Genomic DNA, 20,049 nt, shown 5'->3' on the forward strand with positions numbered 1-20,049 from the left:
AAAAAAATAAAAAATTTGCTGAGCATTTTTAAAGAGTACAGGATACAGCTCTGGTTCATTAAGCCCTCCTCTTGACATGCAACTATTGTGCTGCCTCGTCATCAACCCCTGGTCCAGCCAGTTTAACTCCATTCTGATGCCCAAATTTAAGCACAGCAACACCTTTTGCTTTCAAGACGACATTCACTAAACGCAAGCTGCGCTTTGGATACAACCGATTCCAGTAGCTGAAGGTAAAAAGATCCATTTTGTTCTGATCATTTTAGTTTGATATTCAAGGATTCAATATTACCTGATTTAAATATGACAGTATTAAAACCTGATGGGCTTTAAGACATGATCTGTAGACTAAAGTATACATGATATTAATACTTCAAGTAGATGACAAAGTGGAAAATGGCTTTTTGTCCGTATCCAACAGCTTCTACAAAGAGCTTTTCTTACTACAGAAACTGGAACAATAGATCGATGTTAACAGAGACCAAACGTGTGAATGCAGCAGTTGGAGGCTGGTTAGCAAAAACAGTCAGGTGTTGGCAAAAAGTATTAAACCACTTTGAGATTTAAAAACAATTCTAACAAAAAACACGAAGTACAAATACTTCATTACTGTACTTAAGTACACTTTTTAGGTATCTATACTCAATTACTTTTTTTTTTTCCCTACTTCTGACTTCTACTCATTACATTTTCAAGTATGTGTACTTTCTAGTCCTTTTAAGACAAACGTTACTCGTTACTCTTGGCTTCGGTTTATATTTATTTCATGTCGTGTGCCATCTAATACAAAACATTGGTGCCATCCACATCTAGTATGCATTTAATAATGCAAACACTCATTGGTTAACTAAAGGAAATCCTCAGAAGCAAGCAGGTGTTCTTCAAACTGCAAACGTGAATTGTCTATGCCATGCTACAATGTCGGATTCCGAGAAAGATGTCAAAAGGTCGGAAACGGGAGAGAACGTATCGGGAGATGGAGACCAACAAGACCTCCCTCATCCTTTGCCCTCTCTCATAGAAGTTTTTGAAAAATTGAGCTTTCAATTCATATAGAGGCATCTGGCTGTTTCTTTTATAAGGTTACTTTATACGTTAAGTAGTTTTTCGAGCACATACATTTTCACTTTTACTTTAAAGTTTTACCAGAGTGTTATTAACCTGCAGTATGTGTGTGTATATGTATATGTGTATATATATATGTATTAATGTATTAGTGTTTTGGTTAAGAAGAAAAGTTGTTATGCAGTCATATTTTTGAAGTAGTGAGCAGTTCGGTTTCACTTAAATTCAGTTTTGTTTTTTTTGAGACTATGAAGTGAAGCACTCAACTTACTCTTTTGGGTTTTTCTAAATGTGCTTTAGAAAATAAGATGATTTGATTCAATGTACTTTGTGTAAGACCATATATTAATAAGCTCTTGGTAGCTAAATCCATTTTAGGGCGGTCATAATCGATGTAAAAATGATTTGTAATATGGGAGATGTTCTTAAACTGCAACAGATCTACAATGTATTAAAGCAAGTAACATAAACTTGATATTAGCAGTCTAAAAAGTGAGATTTATGCTGGACATTAAAGTAGAAGACAGGTGTTTTCAAACTGTCAATTTACTAAAAAATCTTCATCCATTAAACTGAACATATAAGTTACAATAATGTAACATTTAGATAAAAATATATGCAGATTAAGTTTAATTTTTTTATTAAAATTTTTTAAATTCTTTATTAAAAATTGATGTGCTGTAAGAAATGGTGATGTTCTCTGGGGACATTGATTTATGGTTGAACTTAAAAACCATGCTCTATATGTAGTAAAATGGGTTTACACCCCTCCCATTAGCAGCGGGAGAAGGAGTGGGCAGTTCATTAACAGTTATAAAAATAGAAATAAATGATTTGACTAATTGAACTTTTAGCATGGCTTTAAAAATCTTTCAGAAAAATCCAATTTCCTCCAAAGGAAGGGGATTTGTCTTGTTTAGGGTCACATAAAAGATTCATAGATCTACTAAAAATCATTTAGAGGCAAAATAAGGATCAGAAATACTTTTAATAATCCCAGAGGGAAATTACTTTTGTTACACGCTCCAGTTACAGTTTTATATAATATATACACACCCAACTATACAATATAATAAAGATAAAAAATAATAATAAAAAGGTAAAAGGTTTTCTAAATTTGGTACGTACCAGTTGCAGATAAATCAACAAACTGAAAGTGTAATCACTTGCTAGTGTATTTCTTGAGGAAATTTGGATCCTTCACTTTGCAGGAATGCCTCATTCTAAACAAGCATGTAGCGATAGTGGAAAGGAAAAATACCCTTTAACAGAAAAAAAACCTACAGCAGAACCGAGGCACCTGCTGCAGTTTAATGGGGTTTGAAAAAAACAGAGCATACCTACAAGAACCAAAAAAGGCCTCATAAAAAAATACTTCAAATATCAGGACAAAGTGTTGAAAATTTGCCTCACTCCTTTAAATATTAAGTTTACTGCATGAAATAACTATTTTTAATCTTATTTTGATTATTTCATAAAATCTAAATTTATGCTTCCTCTGCTTTTTACATCACAGCAGTCAGAACAGCTGCCATTATCTCCCATAATCATGATCATGAGGGTTCAATAACGTTCTTAATAGATGTTCTCTTTATGCTGGGTAGGCTGACTCCGCCTTGCTGTTTTTTGTAGTATTGAAGTTGTCAGACTTTCTGATCCATTGTTTGCGGGTAAAAAATAAACTGTAACATGCTGTCCATCAGAATCCATGTCGGATTGAGGAGCGGAGATGGTGGAGAGATTCAAATTGGGTGTCGTGCTGCAGTGGCTAATTCTCCTTCTGTTCAGTCCGGCCTGTGAAGCCTCCTCTCTGGGGCTCACGGTTCATGTTGTGCCTCTGGACAGCAATGGAGGGAAAATGGTGGGTAAAGTCTTTCTGTCTGTGAGCAGAATCAAGCTCGGATACTAAACACTGACCTTTCTAACAGTTTCTGCTGTATGTATCTATATATATATATATATATATATATATATATATCTCATTTATGTCTAAAACACAAATCTGCTGTTTGTACCACACTGTTTTTCTATAAGCTGTAAGTCCTTTGCTCTCAAGGGAGGTAAGTATCCTTTTAAAAATCATTAATGTCTCAGTTTAAGCCTATTAAAAAGTTTTATCCTGAAAACTGAAATAGGCTTTAATTTGATTAAAGGGGAAAAATCTCTTGAATGAATCATTCATTATGCAACTGTCTAAAACATTTGCAATCCATTTAAATCAACAATATTCAACTTGATAAAGGATACCAAGTTTTTCTTGTTTTTGTCTCTTTGTAAGAAATGTCTTCCTCTGTTTGGTTAAGTATTTAAGTATTAAGCATTAAGTGAACCCACTGTCATTTAGACAAGGCAGATAGCACTGTGAGGATCGTGTTCTTTGATTTCTCCAATGCATTTAACATAATTCAGCCTAACCTACATTGTGAGAAACCTCAGAAGACTCAGAGGGATCAACAATCACCTGGATCAAAGACTACCTGACAAACAGACCACATTTAGTTGGACTGAAGGGTCAACTGTCTAATCAAGTAGTCAGCAGCACAGGAGGACCACAGGGGGCGGTACCCGCTCCATTAATTTTTACTCTCAACACGTTTGACTTCCAGTACCAGATAGAGTCCTGTTACCTGCAGAAGTGCTATGACTCTGCTGTCAGTGGGTGCATCAAAACAATCCGTTAAAAGGTTACAATTATTTGATCCTGAATGTTAACAAAACAAGGGAGATGATTGTAGATTTCAGAAGAAACATGAACAAGTTAAATTCAATTAACATCTCCACTTCTCCCACTTCATGGTTAAGGAGTAAGAACACCTTGGTGTGCACTTGGACAACAAAGTAGACTGGAGGCACAGCTGTAAATCCGTCTACAAGAAGGGACAGAGCAGATTGTTGAGAGAGAGAGAAAAAATAATATGGCATTAATTAAGTTTATTTATTTTTTTACCTTTGACATCTTTTATTTACTTCACATCAGAAAACAGACTCTTTTCATCATCATAATAAAAAAAAACACCATTACCACACAAACACACACAGATTATTTAAATGTTAAGAACCAGTGAGCCATCTTCCTCTACTGATCATAAAACATGTCTGATCCCCCACAGCACCCTGAAAGGCTCCGATTATTAGTCGGTGTGTAGAAAGCATGCTCTACTCTCAGACGAGCTGCAACCAGACCTTTCAGGCTCTGCACCACATCTGACCCAGCATCTGATTCTTCCTGGTCATTCAAATTGCTAGTTTAGCCACCTCAAACAAAGAAGGTATTAAAAATTAATGTCCGTTTTCTCCTTTCTGTGTATCTGGGTCGAAAGACAAACAGAGGGACATAGAAAACCTCTCCCAAGAGAGAGAGAACTTCTAGAGATTATTTCACAAAATAAAAGTTCTTCATTAGGTGAAGAATATCATGGACAACAGTGAGCATCCTCTGCAGAGGACTGTTAAATAACAATAAAGTGACTAAAGAGGAACCTTTAAAAAGGTGCATGTCTGTTTACACCTGATAGAAAACAGTGTTTAAGAAAAAACTCAAAGAAAAAAAGAGTGGGACTCAAACATCATAATATTTTGAGGTTGCTTAAGGACCATTTGGACACCAACAAGTTATGGAGCCACAATCTAAATACTCTCTGGCAGCAAAAAATCCTGAAGGAGAATTTTTTTTACATCCTTTACGCTCAAGTGTTGCAGCAGGACAGTAATACTAAAATAAATGTGCTCAAAAAAGGCTTTTAGGTTAAAACCATTCAACTCTTTTTCAGGGACATTTACCTGAACATTCCTGCTTTAAAACTCTCAAATTTAACAGAATTAATTCATGATTTCTCTTAATCTTCTCAAGTTGCCTATAATAATAATCGGATAACATTTGGCTATGATTTTAAAAAAGTGAAAATTGAACCCCTAAGGGAGCATATACTCAACTGACGGCCATTTTCCCCCTGCAGGTGCGGGCTCACTTCAGCGTCATCACTCCCTCTCCTTGTCCTGATTTATCGGAGGTCTGTGCTGCAGGAGAGGACTGTCAGTCCCACCACACCTCCTTACCTTACAGCTACACCAAACCCAGCCCAGCTTGGTGTGTCCGCCAATGGCAGAAGACTGTCCCCAGCAATTACAACGAACTCCTCAAACTGGGGTATAAGGCCTCCATTAATCCCCCTAAAGTGGACATTTCTAATATATATTTTCCAGAGATATTTTTCCTCTTTTATTTGTAAATCTGTAGCCAGTTGATCCATATTTATCGCACACTTGCTGCAGGTATGAGCTATCAGGCTCCTGCTTTATTAGCTAGTTTTGTTTGGTATTTCACAATTTCAAAAACTTGGCTTCATCTTTCGAGATCTTAACAGTGGAAAAAATCCAAATACCCTAAGTCTTTTTTAAGGTTTAGGAAGAGAGTAAATTATGAAAAAAGGAAATAATGACATATTTAACAGTACTGCTATACAACGAATGCAAAGCCAAACTGAGGAAGAACTTGCTTTATTAAAACTGACGTGATCAGTAGTCAGTGTCAACACCTCTGCAGAAATGAACTGAGATTTCTGCAGTTGGATTAATTGTAAAGAGAAAAGGCACGAGCAATAAGTCATGAAGATCACTGATGCTTCAGTTAGCATGTAGACTGATAGAGTCTAAAACTGTAAGATTAGATGAACATTAAACATGTTTGGCTTGTTCAGAAAGAACAATGAAATGGGTAGGCTACGTAGCAAATATGGAGCAAATTAATTCAATTCAATTCAGTTTATTTATATAGCGCCAAATTCACAACACATGTCATCTCAAGGCACTTTACAGTTCAACCAGATCAAATTGATACAAAGTTTTCTATCTAAGGAAAACCAGTTGATTGCATTGACTCATTGACTCAAATACAATCCCCCACACTAAGCATGCTTGTAGCGACAGTGGAGAGGAAAAACTCCCTTTTAACAGGAAGAAACCTCCAGCAGAACCAGAAATTATGAATCCATATTTTAAAAGAAAAGGTTGATAAGTTTTGATTATATAGTGGTTATATATATTCAGTCTTGAGAAACTAAACATCATAGCCAGAATCTATACCAGATGGTAATGCAAACCTTCAGTTATTTGTCTAACTCTCTAACAAATAATCGACTTCGGAATAAAATGCAAATTACATAAAAAATCCTATCCTCATTTTTATATTTGTTAAACATTAAAAAACACTGAGAAAAGAATTATTTTCCTAACCTGTGGATCCACCTGAGGCTATGTCAGGTGGGTCCACAGGCTATGAACCACCAGAAACTGATTATACCTACAATAAAAGAATATTCTGGAACAACAGGAGAGCTGCATATCAATTAAATACCTGAAAACAGCAGCGAACTAAAGTAATATTAACACGATGAGAATGTTATTCAACAATTTCAGAAGCTGTTAACACCATGCAGAAGATTTCCTGGTGAAAACTAAAGCTTTGTGTTTAATTAGAGCACTTTTTGATCAGTATTCAGTGATCTTATGAAAGGCCTTGGATTTAAAACACTAATGCAGTCAGTTTGTAAGTAATGAGAGCTGGAATGTGAAAGCTTTATTAGCTTTTTAGGACAAGTCTGTGTAGGTCGGCTTCTCAGAGGATACATCTTTTTTGCTGATCAATGTCACCATTTAAATAGGTTTGTCCCCCGTTCCTCTAGACGTGTCCCTCCCTAACCAGAGTACATCTTCCTCTTGTTCCAATGATACCAAATGTTTTTTGTTTGTTTTTTTCGATTCACAGCTCATTGAATAATTGTAATGAAAATAAATATCTGATTTACATGTTTTCCTTACTTTTAGGTCCAACACAGTGTTTTATGTCTCGATAAAGGCCGACCCAAAGATTCGGGCGAATAATGGGAAACTCAACAGACCTGCTTTTGTGGCTCTTCCTCCTCCACTAAGGTAGCAAACTTATGTAATACTAAAAACTTTTTCTAACAACCTATTAAATCTGAGATTAAAATGTCAGCTTTTGCCCAGCTAAATTATTTATGAAATTGGGATATGGGCATTTTAAAGATTCATTCCTAAACCTCTCAGATATTCATCTATTAGCGAATTCTGTTTCTACTCTTTTTCTTTTATCATTTCTTTTGGCCTCAGCTGGTGAATCTCTAAAAAAGGAAAGTCAGAACATAACGTGGTAGAATGCTTTGCTGTGTTTTTGTAGTATGTAACTGTGTCTAATCGAATCTTCCCACTGCCTTCACCTTTCCCACAACTGATCAGTTTAGGAACTGTATCCTTATCTGTTACTGATTTTGTTCCTAATAATGTGCTGGTGCATCAGGGCCACCGTAAACTGTCCCGCCGACTTCCATATCTCAGCTAAGGACCTGGATGGGGACAAAGTCCGATGCCGCTTTGCTCTTGCCGACAAAGGAGAGTGCCAGGAATGTGCTCCTCACTCTTTTCTGGAACTGGATGAGGTAAATCTTCTAGCTTTAAATAAATAAATCCAATTTTACCAAGTAGGAATGATGGATTATCCCTTAAGTTAGGATTGGATTGGTTTAGGATTTGATAAAGATTGAATCAGTTTCAGATAGAACAGGAAATTATGCTTTAGTTGGGCAGCTGGTGGGAAGGAATGCAAGCTGAGGTAAAATAAACTGGAAGAGATTAAGACCCAACTGGTGCGTTTAAGTAAATATGCAATGTTCATTCAGTAGCTATGAATTTGTTATCTATTTTTTTCAAATCTAAGTGCCACCTTTTGAATTTTAAGTCTAGTCATCTGTGTTTATTACCCCAACTCTACTTTACAACTCAACCCTTCCAGTCATGATAAAATAACAATAGATTACCTTTTATTTCTGTGGCATCATGCAGCAGAACATGAAATATTGTTCTATAGCGGAAAATCATCACCAGGGCAAAGGTTCTGCCAGTTTTCAGGTCAGGCAAAACCAAACAGGCAAGTCAGAAGGAAAAAAAAGACAGGGAGGAAATACATCAGCAATGATGGCTTCTTGTTATCCTAAAGTGCAAAATAGTTGAAATCCTGATTCTACGGGGAGAAGAAAACATTTATTTTTGCTAATTGTCCAAGAAGTGGAAATTCCCATAAATTCTAGGATCACCCCATGTTAAGAGTATGTGTAATTAACAGGCATTAAAACCCCTCAAATATCTCAGTCTCAACAGGTCTCATTTTATGCTTTTAATGTTAGAATTATTTGGAAAAAGATTTAAGAAGTACAGCTTTGTATAAAGAATTTTAGCCCGAGATTGGATTCTTTTTTCTTTTTTTTCTTTTTTTTTTTACTGAATATTTGCTCTGCTCTTAAGATTTAAAATATATGTTTTTGGATCTAATTTTCTTGTAACTAGGTTGGAATCAATGTTTATTATTTCACAATATTAAAAATGTCAACAAATTTCCTTTAACCAATTTTTATAGAAAATTCATCTGGATTTTTTAGAAGATAATTTAATATTTGAAGCTCTAAAGGAGTTTAACTCCACTGGACTGAGGTCAAGAATGGCTCTTTGGATTGTAAAGGACGCAAAGCTGTGGTCAAAAACGTTTGTTGGATGGATAAGAGCAAATTACAGATAGGGTGCAAATCCATGGCAACATGTTCAGCAGAAACCAAAGACAGAAAACTCACACAGATTGTCAATGGCTAAAAAAAAAAAAAAAGGCAGATGATGTGGAGCTCTTTCACAGTCATAGGATCTGGGTCAGTCAGCCATAAGCTCATTGGTCAATTTTAGGCCATGCTTCTTATATATAAACAAGAGTAGGGAGTAGGGAAAAAAAGTAAAGAATTGTCAAACAGTTGTCTTCCAGATCTCAGCCTTAGACGGCCATCACAAGCTGTGTTTCAACAACTGGCATCAAAGCTCAGTGAACTGAAGCAACATTGTCAGGAATAAAAGTTTGTAACTACTTGTGAAAAAAGTGAGAGAGTGATAAAGCCACTTAGAAAATAACAACTGAGGTTGGTTCTACAGCCGCTTAAATCACTGAGTGTACAATATTCTTTCAAACTACGTGATTAAATGATTAGGACTTAGATGATAATTCTAGTAAAGACCTGAATAACAATGCTGTTTTCCTTTGTTTATAAGTTTGCGGCTCATTGGTTGTCAGTCCTGCAGCCGATTTCACCTTCTCCACCAATCAGATTGTTGAATTTCTATGTGCTTCTAATGACTGTTTCCACTGAAAAAGTTGAGAAGTCTTTTGCAAACACTGATCTGTGTTCATTTCCTCGCCTTACCACTCAGCTGACTTGCGTAATAGTCTCAAAGAGGAACCATATTAAGTAATGCTGAACCACCAGCAGCTTGCATGTGAAGAAATAATTGTCCAGTGACTGTAAATAATTCCTTTAGCTTATGACATATAATTATCCATACAGTAAATACATTTAGGACTCTCAGTTGAAATCAAGAATCACGTATCATGTATCTTCAGGATCTTTCCATCCCATTTTATTTGTTAACCACTTAAAAACAACCACAGCTGACCAAAGTGCTGTACAGAAAAAAACAAAAATAAATAAAATATAAAACAGTGCAGTACAGTGCCGCCACAGTACAGTACATATCAATGACTGCGATAAACCTGTTTATGTATTTTATGCCAACTCTCCAAGGGAAACCTTGTTTAGCATTTCTCTGCACTTTGCTTGATAAACTGTTTAACAGGGGAGCTGCACTTTGAAATTCACTGGAAATGCAGCAGCAGGGCAATACTTCATCTACCTGATGGCTGAGGACCTGATTCCTGCACCTCCAACCAGACAGAACATAAACACCTCACCGCTCAGCTCTGTTCCTGTGCACCTCTCTCTCACCGGTGAGTAAAATGAAGTTTTGCTCTAATGAGACATAAGGTAAAAACTTCTGGTCCTGAGCCATGACATTTCATGTGAATAAATACTATAAATTGCTTGGCAGCAGCTTTTTATCTCCACCCAGATGTATGAATAGCTTTTTACAGTAACTGACGTATTTCTGCTCTGGCACGGTGTAGAAGCAGCTAAATTTTCCAGACCGAGAAACAAAAACTGAATCATTTATTCGTATTTTAATTTTTCACCTGGCTGCTTTTTCAATTCTGCTGCAGCAGGAAGGGTAGGGTTACTTTTCACACACTGCTGCTTCATTTCAGCTTCATCTGCTTGTCAGAGCTATTTGTTGTTCTTCTGAGGATGTATTTACAGAACTATACGGTAATTAGAATATTTTGGGATGATTAATACAACCTTACAGTTGAAAAGCTAAATTCAAACAGCTGTAACTTGTCCATTATAACCAACACATATTTATAATGTTTTTCTCTATTACTGTTAATAATTAGTAGTTAGTTTATTCTCTGAAGGGTTTTATTCTGTCTGTTAATTAAAATCTTTAAGCTTAGGCAAGTACAGTACCTTAAACATGGTAGGAGAAGCAATACTTTTACTCAAAAGTAAAAAGTACAATGGTGTAAATCTACTCCTGTAAGTGCTTTTTTTTCCAAAAAGTTACTTAACTAAATGTAACTAGTTAATATCTACCTCCTCCTTTAAGGTCCATCTTCTCTTACAGAAAAAAATTAACCATACTTTGCTCTGTCACTGGTTTATCTGAATATTTCTTGATGAACATGTCCAAAAACTAAAACAGAGTATTAGTGCCAGAATAAAAAGAGTTTTATTTTTGACAGCCTCCAATGCTATGAGAATAAAGTAGTAGAATTATGAGAGTAAAGTAATTATATGAGGATAATAATGACATAACCCTGCAAGAATAAAGTCATAATATTACTAGATTAAGTCAAATAAGGACTACTGGGAATTTTGTGAAGTTCAACTTTCATATCTGTTTTACAAATCAGCATCAGAGTATGCCAACTTTGCTCAGATTGTCCTTCCTTCCTTCCTTCCTTCCTTCCTTCCTTCCTTCCTTCCTTCCTTCCTTCCTTCCTTCCTTCCTTCCTTCCTTCCTTCCTTCCTTCCTTCCTTCCTTCCTTCCTTCCTTCCTTCCTTCATAGTTAGAGAAGTAAACCGTGGAGCAATCACAAAGTGGTGGCCTTTGATCTCTGCAATCAGGGGTTGCATCCCCTCTTGTGTCCCGTGGTCCAGTCCATGTGAAATGAAGCATTTCTTGAATTAGTTGTAGGGGTACCAACAACTACTGTATGCCTGCATCTCAATCAGTTCCTTTGTCCTAGAGTTGGATAATAGCATCATTTGAAGAGAATAAAATCTAAGAATATTGTAAGGATAGCTTTCTTTGGGTGGTTTTATTAACCTGTGTTATATATTGCATAATTTAAAGAGTTTTCAAACATCTCTGCTGTGTCTCAGTGGAGGAGTCGGCTTCTGGCTGCAGTAACAATCCCCTGCCTTTAGACGGGACCCCGGAAAGAGACTCTGTAAAGTTCATCCTGCCCTTCCAGGAGGTGAAATTCAACGCCAACTACAAAGTGGCCCAGGAGAGGTGAGTCATGAAGAAACCTTTTAAAGACACTTTGAAGTAGTTGGAAGGGTGTGGTGCTGCACAATTTGCATTTACTGAACTCACAACAGAAAAATATACCTTCTTCCTTTATCATCACTGAAACAAGCTAAACTAAAAAACAAGCATGAGATAAAATGTAGCTTATAGGTTGTTTTTTACAGAAATTTTAGAAATAGTTACTTACTTTAAAAAAGTACACTGTATTTCAAATCTCCTGTTTTTAGAGGGACTGGAGATCAAACCTTAACAGTAAAACTTGAGCAGAAGATTTAATTAAAGGTTAACATGAGATAATTCTTTCCTACATGCAGTATCTATATTTTTTTTTCACACAAAGTATTAACTTATTTTGTTTAGAAGAAATAGTCTTAGTTCCCTTGTTCTAATTCGTAAACCCCCGTAGTATAACGTTACCCACCTATTTTCCTAAAGCTTTAGCTTACGACAGTGGTTCCCAAGTAACCCCTCTGGGGGGGTCCAGTTTAACTGCACGATAAATAATGAATTTAATAATTAATTGACCAATTTTGAGACGTGTTTTTTTTTTAGATGTATTTATAGAAATGTTGAATTCTGTTTTACTTTAAAATAAGTATTATACTGATATAATTACGGTCTGTAGATAATAGTTCGATTTAAATTAGGTTATAATTCATTTTATTGCAATATTTAATTTATTTTATTTAGTGTTGTTTACCGTTGGGGTGGGTTTTCTGAGGCATTAAAAGTGTATAATCTTGTTGACTTTTAATCTGAAGGAGGGCCCAGCAAGAAAAGTTTGGTATTCATTGGCTTAGGGTCCCACCAACTTTCATCGTCATATTGTGGATCAGTAGCTTTAGGTTTGAAGAACCAGTTCACTCAACCTTAATTTTTTGGATTTGCACATTTTTATTTAATTCAGTTCGGTTTATTTATATAGCGTCAATTCACAACACGTCATCTCACATTTCATCAAGGCACTTTACAGTTCACCAGAGCATACAGTCCAATTGATTCTGAGTTTTCTATCTAAGGAAAAACAGTTAATTGCTTCAACTCATTGAATAGAATGCAATCCCTCACACTAAGCGTGCTTGTAGCAACAGTGGAGAGGAAAAACTCCCTTTTAACAGGAAGAAACCTCCAGCAGAACCAGGCTCAGTGTGAGGGGCCATCTGCCCAGGCCGACTGGGGTTTAAGGAGACAGAAGCAGAGATACAAAAAGCAACTGTAAAAGGCGTCCCCGTCCGGGAAACACACAGCCTGGCAGACGAGCTCCGAGCAAGCTCTCACGTCAGAGGATGAAGAGAGTTCCTTACAGCCAGTCAAAGTCAGAGAAACAGGACTACACTGGAAAACAAGGCATATTTTGAACATCTGTAAACAAAGGTGTTGATGGCAGCAGCACAGCTGATATTTCTCTCCTGGATGGTGTCACAGCCAAACAGGAACAAACGAGGCGAAGCTACTACTATGAGAAAAAGCAGAGAGAGCATACTGTTAGAGATTGAACTAACAGATTCTGCAGAGTGGGAGAATAGAGATAGAATGAAGCAGAATAATAAAAAAGGGGTCCCTATGTCCTCCAGCAGTCTAAGCCTATAGCAGCATAACTATAGAGATAGTACAGGATAACCTGAGCCACTCTAACCATAAGCTTTATCGTTAAGGAAAGTTTTAAGCCTAGCCTTAAAAGTAGACAGGGTGTCTGCCTCACGGACTAAAACTAGTCGTTGGTTCCACAGGAGAGGAGCCTGATAACTAAAAGATCTGCCTCCCATTCTACCTTTAGAAATTCTAGGAACCACTAGTAAACCTGCAGATTGAGAGCGAAGTACTCTGTTAGGAACATAAGGAACAATCAGATCTCTGATATCAGATGGAGCTTGGCCATTTAAGGCTTTATATGTGAGGAGGAGGATTTTAAATTCTATTCTGGATTTAACAGGAAGCCAATGAAGAGAAACCACAATAGGAGAGATATGATCTCTCTTTTTAATTTTCATCAGAACTGTGGCTGCAGAATTTTGGATCAGCTGAAGGCTTTTAACTACAGTTTGTGGACTTCCTGATAGTAAAGAATTACAATAGTCCAGCCTTGAAGTAACAAATGCATGGACTAGTTTCTCAGCATCACCCCTGGACAGGAGATTTCTAATTTTTGCAATATTCCGCAGATGAAAGAAGGAAATTCTAGAAACCTTTTTGATATGGGATTTAAATAACAAGCCCTGATTTTTCATTTAATACCTGAAATCAGTTTAACCCCATACAAATGAAGTGACTTACTAATCATTTTACAATTTGATTTTACAACAATTTATGGATACATGGCACCAAAATGTTGCTTATTAAATAGAAGTGAAAACCTAAAGGGAGGTAACGGTAATGCATAGTGTTAAAAATGGTGACAGTTGCCCAATGAAAGAGTAATGATTACCGAGTTTGACACAGAAGTTGACTAAGATATATTAAAGTGCTGAGCATATTTGTTGTTTTTCTTTCTTGGGGTTTAACCAATTTTTCAAAAGTCTTTCACAGTTCAAACCTGTGTTATTCAGTCCAGGAAAATAAATGATTGTGAAGATTCTGGAAAGGGACAAAAGAGTTATATAATTTTTATCAGAGATAAAATTTGAATTATTTAAGCCCAATTAATGTGATATTCACAGTGAAATCCAGTCTAACCAATTAGAAACCTCTGAACTAGTGTCCAGGTAAATGTCTAAACTGTCACAAAGTAGAGCCTTTCATTTGCTTGTTTACAGGGTGTTGGAGATAGCTGTGGTCGGCCCCCCTGACCTATACAGGGTCGGCTTTGCATCAGTCGGCCCCCTGGCAACAATGACCATGGCCTGGATCCGCTCCGAAAACAACTTGACCCAGATTTTGCCTGTCTGTTTTGTTGCAAACACTGAGAGGTTTGTTATTTCCATGTGAACTCTTTAGTTATCTAAAATCTGATCACACATTCAGTGTTTAGTGGAGAGCAATTGTCTTATAGCAGTTTCCCCAAGATCATATGTGCTACACACTAAATACCCTTATATAAGGTCTGTGGAGGGGGGTTAAAAGCTTCTTGCTAAAGGTTTTTGTATCTTTTATGGAAGTCCTATCAGTTTATTTAATGTTATCCAACTGTAACATGGTCCGATCTGTTCTTCTTGTTTTTCCAGTTTTCAGTCAGAGCTCCGATGCCTGTGGTTGTTTCAAAGTAAGACTCAGAAAAACGTCATAAAAATGAGACTTATGGGTTACAGTAAGCCTCACTATCATGGTTACATTTGTTTAGACTGCTAAAATATATATTTCCTGATTTCAGGGGAAATGAGGACTCTGCCTGAAGGAACAGGTTAGGTTACTTTAATAGTTACCGGTAGTTAAATTCTAATTTTCTGTACAAGATGAATATTTTGAGTGTGTCTGTGTCAATATTTAAATGACTAAACATATGTTGTTTACGTCTGTCTGTAGAGCTAAAGTGTAACCAGACAGAGATGTCTCTACTGCTTCCTGTCGGCTCCCTCCGCGATGTCGACCTGACAGAGCTGCAGCTCAACAGCGCCGCCTGCCCCGTCACTTACAACAACACACACTTGACTGCACACATACCGCTGAGTGGCTGTGGCACAAAGGCAGTGGTAAGCTGTCTTATTTACAGTTTTGGTATATTTTCTAAAGCTTTTCCACAAACCAACATCAAAGCAGGACTACATTTCAATTTCCGGTACTTCAGATTACATAAAGAAGGCAAAAACCTTTCATAAAAAAGTCAAAAAGTTGTTTTTTTCACCCTGAAGCATTGCTCTTCCACAGTCATCCATTGCTCATTACTCATTATAGTATCTACTGTTATTGGTCTGTCTGAGAAGGTCCCAGTCACTAATTTTTATTGTGTAAAGCTACAAATATAAATCAAAAGGTATAAAAACGTTCTCAGGCTTTCAGTGTCTGAGTAATACTACTTAAAATCAGACAGAAAAATGTCCCATGAAATATTTAGCTTTTAATAGTCTATGCATTAATTTTTGTGTTAACGTAAATCATGTCCAAGTCATTCTACTTCAATTGAAATACATAATATACAATGCTTGGCGTTGAACTACTGTTCTCTGTCTAAATTCCAACTATTTTCAGCTATTTCTTTTTTCCCCAGCACTCTGGTTCAGAGTTGGTTTATACCAACACCCTGAAAAGCGTGCATCACACCATGATCAGCCGCCGACCCTCTCTGGTCCTCCCTCTGGCATGCCGGATCCCGGGAGCTCAGGTCACGGGGCCGCAGTATGCCATCAGCATGCCCACAGAGACCGAAACGTTTGGCGTGATTGAGGTCTGGTTAGATTTTTATCTCCCAGGACAGGGGCCCCTGGCAAGATTCACATCCAGTCCCAGGTTCCGCTCTAATTTCTTACCAGCGGCAAGAGCTCGTCGAGAAGCAGGTTTAGAAAACGGCCTCGCCAGAAACAGCACTGAACTTCATCTTGGAGAAAAGGTTCAGCAGTTGGATCTCTATGTGATGTCTAACTGTACTGTGGATCGAGCTGAGATGATCGTGACCGACTGTATGGAATCTGAGACGGAGGACTTTGCAGAGAGCCGACCTATCTTGGAAAAAGGGTGAGTGATACAGTACATATTTTATTGCTTTGTTTTCAGGGTGTCTTTGGTTGCTTTTATTATTAATATTTGAATAATTTTGTGAATTCTCCTCATAGTTGTTGAAGTTAGTTGTGAAGGTGAGATACCGGATGATCTCTCATTAGTGGGAAACTTTAATACACATCCTTTGGTCCCCATTGCTTTGTCAGGTGCATGATGTCCAACAGCACACTGGAGGTTATTACAGAAAAAAAAACTTCAAGGATTTACCGTCTGGATATAGCTGCAATGGGAGTCTCTGGAACAAAGGTCTGTAATCACATTCAACAATATACATAATATGTTTTCCTGTAAATACTTTTTCCTGTCTTTAAAGTTTCACCCATGTAACTTTACCTTGCTATAAAACTTAAAAACATTTTCGTCGTTTCATTATTTTTCAAACCTTTATGCCCCTTAATTACTTGGACTGTGACACACCAACATCACAAATGATGTTCAGCATACCTTTTTTTTTTTTTTTTTTTTTACAAAAAAGTTAAATTACACTGCCTTCAAATTAATACCTTTAGAGATAAACAAAAAAACTAAAATATTAAAACAAAGAAACACTCCAGACATGTCAGAGATTAAGTTGCAGAGAAGTTTTAAGCAGAGTAAAATTTTTTCAACAAATTTCAAGATTTTAACATTGTATTTATAAAAAAATAAGACTTCTTATTAAGAACAAATGTGCAACATTTGTTACAACAAATAACTGTAATGTTATCCAGGTCATAGTCATTCCAAAAAAAGTTTAAAAAAAACCTCTGGACTCTGTTTCCAAGTTTGAATACTACTACTATCTACCATGTAGAGTATTGATTTTATGTACACATGTTGATTTTATGTATACACATGCATATTTTTATCCTGTGCGGGCAGTGCTTTTATTTTATTTTATTTTATTTACTTTTATTTATTTTAGTTATTTTATCTTTTTGTGCAGCACTTTGGAAACCTTGTGTTTATTTAAACCGTGCTATATAAATAAAGTGGATTGGATTGGATTGGATTACTAACTGAAAAGTATAACAAGTTATACAGATATCACACATGAGAAAAGTTACTGAGAAGTTACTGTCTTAAAACTGAGAGTTGAAGACAAGATCAAAGAAAGATTTCAAGTTTTGGGAGTCTTGGCCTAGTGGGTTAGAGCAGTGTGCTTTTGCTCTGAGTAGGTTGAAAGTACCTGGTTTGATCCCCACAGCCTCCATTCTGGGTCCGTGAGCTAGACCCTTAACCCCACACTGCTCCAGGAAATACATTGAAGTTTGAAGTTTCAATATGAGAAACGTAAATAAGGCTGATTGTAATTATTGTTTTCAGGCTTGCAGTAATCATATTCTCTAAAAAGCATTTATGCTGTTTTTTCTAATTGTAAACAACAGCTCTTTTCTTCTTACAGTTCTACATTGAATGCAAACTCAATCTCTGCATCGCTACCAGCCCATCTGGGGAATGCCCCAATTTGTGTGGCAACACCAGCAGCAGTCCCAATGTTCTGGTTAACAGCGTGTTCACCAGCACCTACTCGGTCCGCTCTGGGCCTGTGAGCCTCATGGTTGCTGATTTTATGAACAGAACAACTGATAAACCATCTACCAACACAACTGATGCTCCTTCAAGTAATACAACACCCAAACCAGGAACACCAGAACCAACAAGTAATCCATCATCCAAACCAACAACTAATCCAACATCCAAACCAACAACTAATCCAACATCCAAACCAACGAGTAATGAAGCACCCAGGCCGACTAATGGTTCCAGCATAACTACAGCCATAGTCACTGGTAACACCACTACATCCCAAGGTAAGTGACCGGCTGGTAAATGACTGCAAGAAAAGTAAGCTAATGCAGTTTTCCTAATTTTGATGTGTCCGTTTAAAACATCCAATTACGCCCAAAACTTTATACACCCCTGATTAAGTTAGGTTTTTACTAATCTTTTAATTTTCCAATCATATTTTTGATTGGCCGAGCCAAAATATCTAATAGAAGCTATAGATTAGGGTGAAAGGACTTTAAGTCTCCAAGACTTGGAGCTCAACATCAAAATAACGTTAAACATACAGGTGAAAGCATGCAAGAAACAGATCAATAACTAGAGGGATTTAAATAACCTAATGTGACTTAAGTTTTTCCAGTGAGTTTTGAGGATTTTTTTTAATGCATGTTTTTTTTTATAAATGTTTGCCAGAAAACAAATGTATAAACAGCATTCAAAATTGTTGACAAAACATAAGAAATACAAGGAAAATAAAAACCATGTGCAGAAAAAAAATAATTTAAATATTAAAAACCTATAAGCCAAAAAATATGTTTTGATCAATTCATAAGTCATATTTTTTTTAATACATGCTGAGGTTAACAGAAATGTTTTAATTTATTTAAAGTAACCAACAGTCTCTGTACATTTTAGGCTCACAGGAACTTTGTTTCTGACATGAGAGAATAAAAACTTTAAACCACTTCACCTTGTTCAGTAATGCTCCAGAGAACACCAAGTCAAAAGATCTCTTCAAAATTAATTTATGAAGGAGAAACTTTGAAATAATTTCAACTCATCACCATTTAGTACTTTGTAGACCAATAACAGAAAGTTTAAATCTATCATTTGACAAACAGAGAAGCACAGCGGAGAAATGAGAATCTATGTGATCTATTTCCTGGCGTTGGTTAGGCTGTTGTTGCCTTAATATTTTTTTATATCCTGCAAAGAAACTGATGAATAAATATTGAAGTTGTAACTATAGTCTGTTTTTCTCCAAGACCTTCACACAATATAAATGCTGAAGGGGTTGTATTTGATGCAGGCTTAGGAGAAAAAAATTGCTTTAAAAAAAATAAAAAATAAAAAAGAAATATATCTATCTTTTTAATAATTAACACAATTCTTGGTTAATTTAAAATAATTTCATAATCTTGATCTGCAGGTGTTTGCCTAGCTTTACCTATTTGAACAGTTTTTGTAACTCCTGTCCTTTTTTCATAAGCAGCTCCAGAAGTTGCCACATCCTGGATAACTGGTTTGATTCTGATGACTACCAGCATTTTCCTGCAAATGAAGATCCTTCCCTGAAAAAGCTGCTGGACAATGACCTGTCAGGAAATGGAGCACACCATCTTTCTCTAAAGAACCTTTAGGCTCACAGCAGAAATGGAGGCGACAAGGTGGCAGGAAAACTGCTGCATGTCAGCCTGACAGCTGAGGCACAGCAAAGTTTAGGAACTTTTTTCTAACTATATCTTAAAAATAAAATATCTGATTCTAAAATTTTTTTTTTTCTTTACTTTCTGTACAAAATATTTTAACTGTTACATTTATTGAATTAACAGACAGAGCAAGAGTAGTTAATCAACACATAACCAAGAAGGCCAGTTAATTACTTAAAGCATCCAAAATGAGCAAATAGTTTTTGTAACAGAGCAGAAAAAGACATTTTGTTTTTATTCACTGTTATTTGATTCTGCTATAACTCATTTTGTACCTCTTTTACATATTTGGCCATTTTTGATGAGGGAAATTAACTGGTTTTCCAATTTTGATATTTTGTCTTGCACATCATACAGAAAATGTATGTATTCTCACTTTCATTGAAAGAGATATGTATATTTCTTAATAAATGTTATAAATCATTTACATATTGTTGATATTAAAGTCGTATGCAAACTATAAGATGTAGTAATGTTTTTTTGTTAGAATATTCCAACATGGATAAAATGTCAAATGCTGCAATGAACACAAAATTACATCCATATTTAAATAAATAAAAAAGGGGGAGTCATGTTTTTAATCTCCTTTTAATGAGTTACTGGACTCTTCTCTTGTTTTACACAACTTTTTACATATTTGTTTTGTTTTTGCTCT

General features: G+C 36.2%; 1 protein-coding gene across 2 annotated transcripts; it reads left to right on the plus strand.

Moving 5' to 3' along the window:
- Positions 1 to 100: 100 nt before the first annotated feature.
- Positions 101 to 19,857, plus strand: LOC119774684. Of its 2 annotated transcripts, none has more exons than XM_038272328.1 (15): positions 101 to 233; positions 2,769 to 2,926; positions 5,022 to 5,212; positions 6,889 to 6,993; positions 7,382 to 7,520; positions 9,751 to 9,901; positions 11,397 to 11,529; positions 14,301 to 14,453; positions 14,709 to 14,746; positions 14,855 to 14,884; positions 15,007 to 15,173; positions 15,689 to 16,152; positions 16,344 to 16,443; positions 17,582 to 17,990; positions 19,175 to 19,857. In XM_038272328.1, the coding sequence occupies exons 2-15, from the start codon at positions 2,795 to 2,797 to the stop codon at positions 19,258 to 19,260; spliced, it is 2,298 nt and encodes a 765-aa protein (XP_038128256.1). In that variant the 5' UTR covers positions 101 to 233; positions 2,769 to 2,794; the 3' UTR covers positions 19,261 to 19,857. The 2 variants fall into 2 exon arrangements, with proteins under 2 accessions (XP_038128256.1, XP_038128257.1); XM_038272329.1 differs by having other exon boundaries at positions 19,178 to 19,857.
- The last annotated feature ends 192 nt before the right edge of the window (positions 19,858 to 20,049 follow it).

The sequence above is a fragment of the Cyprinodon tularosa genome, unplaced genomic scaffold (genome assembly GCF_016077235.1).
Source record: "Cyprinodon tularosa strain WSP-4 unplaced genomic scaffold, ASM1607723v1 ctg823, whole genome shotgun sequence".
In the NCBI taxonomy this organism is placed as follows: domain Eukaryota; kingdom Metazoa; phylum Chordata; class Actinopteri; order Cyprinodontiformes; family Cyprinodontidae; genus Cyprinodon; species Cyprinodon tularosa.